At 42.4% G+C, this 6,993-nt stretch overlaps 1 protein-coding gene across 2 annotated transcripts; it reads right to left on the reverse strand.

The window, feature by feature from the left end:
- Nucleotides 1–430: 430 nt before the first annotated feature.
- SNRPE (small nuclear ribonucleoprotein polypeptide E) lies at nt 431–5,454 on the reverse strand (the record flags this gene model as incomplete). Of its 2 annotated transcripts, none has more annotated exons than XM_084245034.1 (5): nt 431–744; nt 2,648–2,726; nt 3,523–3,585; nt 4,913–4,939; nt 5,419–5,454. In XM_084245034.1, the coding sequence occupies 5 exons, from the start codon at nt 5,452–5,454 to the stop codon at nt 689–691; spliced, it is 261 nt and encodes an 86-aa protein (XP_084101160.1). In that variant the 3' UTR covers nt 431–688. The 2 variants fall into 2 exon arrangements, with proteins under 2 accessions (XP_084101160.1, XP_084101159.1); XM_084245033.1 differs by having other exon boundaries at nt 5,401–5,454.
- Between the last annotated feature and the right edge of the window lie 1,539 nt (nt 5,455–6,993).

Raw genomic sequence — 6,993 nt, forward strand, 5'->3', positions numbered from 1 at the left:
AACCTATGAAGCTATCTGCAGTCATTGTAGCACAGAGTTCAATCCCTGGCCAGGGAGCTACCCACATGGTGAGGCAGACCTCTCCTGTCTCGCCCACTGTTCCCCTCAGCAGTGTATTTCAGTCAATCTGTCTTTTCTGTTCCCCACTCTGTCTCTGGTGAATCCTCTCACCACCCCCACCTCTGGCCTGTACCCCAGTTCATTTATGCATAAATAAACAAATCTCTAAAAATAAATAAACAAATAAAATGGTTAGAAACGCTAGTCTTCCAGCATCCAGAATCAGAACTGAAGACAAAGACTTGTATTAGTGCAACAACCTTTGTTTATTTTTGTGAACCTGCCCATTTTCAGCCACTTTCCTGTCAGGTAGAATTCTTACTTTCTGCCTTAAGAATCTATATGTCAACCTCCTAGAAAGCAACTGCCAACAACTCCCAACCTTCAGAAACCATAAACACTAACAGCTAGCAGTGCTGTTGTACAACGTTTCTACCACTGGATAGAAAGAAACAATGTCAATTTTTAAATAAAAACAATTCCACAGAATTTATTGCCATCTGGTAATAACATAAGGGTTATCCAAACAATAGGAACAAATGCTTCAGAACTATCGTCCCAATAAAGAACAGGTAAAAAAAGCTAACTGAATTATCTTCTCAACCATCCCTCACTTGATTGATCTTTTCTAGTTGGAGACACTTTGGAGCAGGGTAATGTTATCACCTTTCAGCATGATCCGACCTGCAATAAAAAATAATAAAAAAAAGGACTATTAATAGCCACCCAGACAATCGTGCAACCACTTTTTAGCCTCAGTATTTTGGATTGCTCTCAAGCAACATTTTGACAATGACTTCGCTTATGAAATCTGTGAATATTTTCACGTATCCACGTTCTGAAAGGTGTGCATATCAGAGCACTCGTACAATTTCAACCACCACCTAATGAAGGCAGATTATTTTATCAACACTACAATATCCAGACACTAAGTCAACTGAACAGTCTACCCCCCAAATTTCCCCATGCTCTGAGCTTCTGTAAAACTGAAAATGAGTTAGTCTTATGCCAAATTTAGTGACTGCAGCATGTAAACCCAACTCTTAGAGCTCTTATTAAAAACTTTGCCCTGATATAACAAACCTATGTTTCATCCAGAAATAAACAAAGCTGTTTGTTTTATCCAACATTTCCTAAACTTATGTGAAAAGAGGACACTTTTTTCCTGAGAAGTATCCATAATCTTTAGGACACCTGTAGTCAGTAAACACTCTGAGAGATGCTAATCAACCTCAAATGTGGTTAAATTCACCAGTCTCCTACAAGAGCAAGTTAAGCCTATTCTACAGGTGGACATTTCCATGGAAACTCAACACTTTGCAAGTAACTTACAAACATGTCGTAAGGCTAGCTTGTCCTTGTGGCAAGGTATGTTTAAATTTGAAATATTCCAATTTCCATCTAAAATGGCCTAAGCAGGAAAAAGCATAGTAAAATATTCTCTCACTTCTCAAAAATCTACTCTTACTTATCTACCAGACTCCTGCATCCTCAGAGTCAGGAAAAAAGAGATACCTGAAACCCACTGTAATAAAATGACTAGCGAGCCATGAACCAGGGTATTCAGTGTGGACGCTCAGCAAACTTCAAGTTAATTGGACAGTAACAGAAATAAATTTGTCTAGATAGGCTTTATATTTCTAAAGACTCTTTATCAACTGGGTTAAAAAATTATATCCACAGTTCAAATACTTTTGAGTTTCAACTAAATGCCAGGCAGTGCCTTACTGAGTTGAGCACTGAGCATATTAGAGAGCAAAAGACACGACTCGTGCATTTATGAAGAATCTGGTCTAGCGGACAGAGTTCTGCTACAGAGCACACCCTGTCCTCCCCCTCCCCACTCCAAGTAAAACCAAAACAACTCAGGGGGGGACTAACATTTGATCTGAGTCCTAAAGACACTTCAGGACTTATGGCAGGGCAATTCAAAGGGCTCAAAGAAAACAAATATGGCAAAAGTTCAGAAAATGGGAGTCTCCCTGGTGGCATGTGTTAAAGACAGAGCTATCACACTATTGCCAGCCACTGCAGCACGAGTTCAATCCCTGGCCGGCCATGGAGCTGACCCATATGGTGCAGCAGATCTCTCCTGTCTTGCCCACTGCTCCCCTCAGCAGTATATTTCAGTCAGTCTGCCTGCTCTGTTCCCCACTCTGTCTCTGGTGAATCCTCTCACCCCCCACACCTCTGACCTATACCTCAGTTCTTGTATGCATAAATAAATAAATCTTAAAAAAAAAAAGTTCAGAAAATGAGGCAGTGTGTTACAAAACAAGCAAAGGGAGATAAGAACGTATCATGAAGGAGCTGTGAATGCATTAAATATTTTCTTATCCTACAAGTAAAAGGACACCACTAATAAATCTTTAGTGATCTTGGTGTGAGCTGTCTGAATGGAGAGACAGTAGTAGAAATGGAGCGGACAAGGAGTAAGTGGTAGAGAATGATTTCAAAAGTATACTACTTTCCCGAATATTAACTACTCAAATGCAAACTAGGTTTAATCATGGACTGAGTCACAAGTCATTCAATTCTGCCAGTGAATAAAAATGTCACAATTCATTAAGGCCGTTGATATTCTTACCCAGTTGTTTTCTTGACTTTGTTTTAGAATGAATCTCTTCTGCATCATCTAATACGAGGTTCATATACTCATCAAAACCCTAGAAAAACAAACCAACTGACCGTCATCTTTAAATAAGATCACATTCAAACCATTTTAAATGAATATGCCTATCTGGATATTGAAATGATAACTAACTTCACTCATCTTTCAGTTGCAACACAGCCTCCTTGGTCTCTTTTTAAATAACAAAGAAAGTCTAATGCAACAAAGAAAGTCTAATGCACTCCAAATTCCTTCCGGAAGATTTTGGACATAAAAGATTTCAACAGCTATGCCAAAGAGTCACTCTCTTTATCTTTTAATAACCTGCTCAAAATAAAATGTGTGCATGTATGAATTAATTGCTACTACTCCCACACTTTCCGTGTTCCCCCACAAAACACTAACACTGCTAACTGCCACCATTTTAACTACTAAATAGGAAAGGGGGAGATTATTAATGGAAACTGAGTCCACATGATGCTTTCAGCCATATTTTATCTTCCTTTAAAACACTATTTAGGGTACTCAATGTGCCAAAGGTTAAGTAAGTTTAACCTCACCTTGCTGTATTCAGGACTAATCTTCCATTAATCCTCACCCCCTCCCACTTTATTTCTTTTGTCTCCTATTTCAAATAACACTGTTGTTTAAATAATTTTTGAAAGTTAATTTTCCCTCTATTTTTTATTGCTCAGTTTCTATTAAGGAGGACAATCAGATAAGGACAGCGGGCCTTGTAAAAGTCTTCCTGGGTTGGGTTTTAACTTTTTGTACATTGCTCTGGCTGGTCACTTTCTATGAAATAGTTTTCAGTGAACAAACTGCTGAGATAAAATATCGTGGGTACTCACAATGATACAGCCCTCTATCCGCATATTCACTTGCTCATAAAGCCACACCTGAATCCGAGATCGCTGAAATAATCATAAAAATAGAAAAATTAATAAGTTAACAAAATAGGGAAGTAGGGAAGTACAGTACTTAAAAAACTTTAGTATGTTAAAGTTAGGAGTTTTAACCATCTGACTCATATCCAAGAATTAGTAACCAAGATTAGTTACCTGTCAAACATTTTAATTTACTAAATTCTACACTAAGACTTTCCAAGTGAGTAATTTTCCTGCAATCTTGGATCTCAATCATAGTTCTTACTGCTTTTACTCTCAACACTTTCAGGGTCAAAAATGGTGATAGTATAGCACAAAATATTAATTACCGATGATCAAGAACTTTTTCCTTGTCTGTGAGGGAAATCCAGCTACAACAGAGTTCTTAGTTTTTCATGCCTTACACCTAACAACCCAAAGAGCAACCCTCCATTTTGATGATTAAAGATTACAAATGGCTTCAAGTTATTCTGTTATCTAATTCTGTTGTCACAAACCAGGAATTGTCTTTTCAGAGATCACTTAAACATACTGCCCTGGCAACGCAAAAATCTGAGTTGCTATAAACACCCTCAAGTAGGGCCTCCCCGGTGGCGCAGCAGTTGACCGCTGGGTTGCGAAGCTGCCAGCAGCCTCTGCAGCACCGGTTCGGTCCTGGGCCACGGGGTGAGGGTCCCACATGACTCTCAGACCTCTCCTGCCGCCCGCTGCTCCCCTCAGCAGTGTATTTCGTCAGTCTGTCTGTTCTGCTCCTGGCTCTGACTCTGGTGAATTCTCTCTCTCCCGCGCTTCTGACTGTACCCAGTGTTTATATAAATAATTAAATCTTTACCCCCCCCTCCAAAAAAAATTAAAAAAAAAAAAACACCCTCAAGTAAAGCCGACTGCCACTAAATTCTCTGATATAATCCCTCCCCTCTTTCTCTTTTAGTGTCTTCTCAATTTTTAAGTTTCCCTGCAGGTACTAAACACACCACCGTATACCAAGTTTTAAGCTGATTTGCTTTTCCTCCCATACTTGTGGGGCAAAGAGGTAAAGTTTCCAACATCGTGTTCATAAAGACAGTGCCCAACTAGCACTGTCATGTCTGCCAATAATGATTTTAATTAATTTTGGACAGGAAAATAATAACGGTACAATTCTTTGCAAGTTTGGAATTGGCATCGCTAGACACCATTTTATCAAATGAGAGCCCACCCTCTACCTCTTCCCCTGGAATGCTCCTCCAATCTCGCGTTTCATGTATTTTGAACTCTAGGACAGTGATCAGACAGGATAAAACAATAGCTCAGTAAATTTACCATTTGCTTAAGAAGCAATTACAAAGCAACAAACCACAAACAACTTACGTACATTTTGCAAGTATCTGAAGATGAGGTTCTGCATCGGTGGTTAAGGAAAAAATACACAGCATGCTCTGCTCCCTGAAACTGGTCAATCCCCTCCCCCCCATCTCACCGTGTTTCCTCAAACAAGATCTTGTGTCTACATAATGAAAAGTGTCCAACTAGGAGCTATGGGGTCCAACAGGCTTTGAAGGAACATTCCCCCACCCCCAAGCCCCAGTCTTGAGACCGAGAACTCTCTTCACTCAGTACCTAATTAAAGGTGTCTTCCCTCGCACACCCCCACCACCCTGCATTGCCCACCGCAGGGTCCGCCCGAGCCCACCTCCCACCCATCCCCGGCTCTTCAACTACCCGCGCTTTCTCCCCGGCTCGGTCGCCCCGGTGGCTCATGGGATGTGGCCCGCATTCCGCTCCCCCGGGCCTGTTCCCTGCTCCCTCCTTCCCGCGTTTCCGTCCCGAACCTCCTAGTCCTAGACATCCCGCGTAGGATACGATGGGCTGCACCATCACCTTCTGCACTTTCTGACCCTGGCCGCGGTACGCCATGGTGGAAGCTCACAAAGACCACACTAAGTCGCACGCTAACTCAGGGGCAACTTCCGGAATAATGAGCCGGAAGCGGAAGTACTTGCTAGCGCGATGACCTGGGTGGCTCCTGGGAAATGCCTCTCTAGCCACGATACTCTGTGCTCTGTAGCTTCCGGGGGCGGCAAACCGAGGAGACTCGTGTTGGGACGTGGGTCGGTCCTACGGCGCCGCCTGGAGGACAGGGGTGGAAGAAAGCTCTGAGGGTCTTTGGTGCCGTGAAGGCCGGGTGGGTGGTGGCGTCTTTGTCAGGTTGTGCACCTCTGCCTGAGATGGTTGGGTTAGTCCCATTTCTAAGGCCTAGTTTCCTAGAATTTGGGTTGGATGGCAACACTGTCCCAGAGAGGGCGGGGCAGCGAGAAACCCCATTTCAGGGCTTCTACGACGGGCACCCTCAGCCACGGGCAGTCTCAGTTCAAAAGCTGGGCCCTGGGCCGCCTATGAAGCTATCTGCAGCCTCTGCAGCACGAGCTCGATCCCCAGCGAGGGAGCTACCCACATGGCGCAGCAAGACCTCTCCTGTCTCGCCTGCTGCTCCCCTCAGCAGTGTACTTCAGTCAGTCTGCCTGTTCTGTTCCCCACTCTGTCTTTGGGGGATCCTCTCACCACACGCGCCCCTGGCTAGTGCCCCTGTTCTTGTATGCATGAATAAATAAATCTTAAAAAAAAAAGAAAAAGCTGGGCCCTGTTTCTGCATCGACAGCTTTGCAGGGAGCAACAGAGCACGGCTAATTAGCGCTGAGAGCCAATTGCAGGGCTCAGGGGTTGCTGTTCATGAAGTGGTAGTGTACGTGCACTTGAAGCCCTCAGTGTTCAAATTTAGCGTGTCCTGGGTAACAGCCGCTGGGATGGGAGGAGCTGGAGTTTGTTAGGTTATGTCATGGGCTTGTGATCTGGCAGAAGTTTCATTCCATTGGAATGTCTGTTTTATAGGTGAGAAAACTGAAACTCAGAGTTGAAGGGGTTAAGGGGACTTGGGGCAAGTGGCAGAATCATAACTTGCTGACCTGGGCTCTTATGTTTAATGAAGATATTAATGCTGATCTCATAGAGGTGTAGAGATCAAAGGATATGAAAGTGATTTTTAAACTATAAAGAGCTACAAAACACATGGAATAATTATTTTTGTGAAAAAAAAAAATTCCCCACCCTAAACCCAGTAGGTCTTATTGTGCACAGAGTAAACTGAAGATAGATTTGGTGAATTCAAAGATAGCATGCATAGAACATAATGGAATGTCTGTCCCAGCTCAGATGCACACATATTCAGCTACTGATTTTTGCATTCTCCTGTTTCTGAAGTAATGATTTTTAAACTTTTGGGGGAATCCCTGTTGCCAATCATTTGACTGCTAATACAAGTTATCAGGAGTGATTTTAATAATATTGCTTTTTTACATTTAAATCATAGATACATCTAGAATTTATCCTAGTATATCTTAGAACTGATACAGCTTGATAATTTCTAGATGGCTACTCTGTTTTCATTACTACAAAAAA

Source organism: Talpa europaea, assembly GCF_964194135.1.
Source record: "Talpa europaea genome assembly, chromosome: 10".
Lineage (NCBI taxonomy): Eukaryota > Metazoa > Chordata > Mammalia > Eulipotyphla > Talpidae > Talpa > Talpa europaea.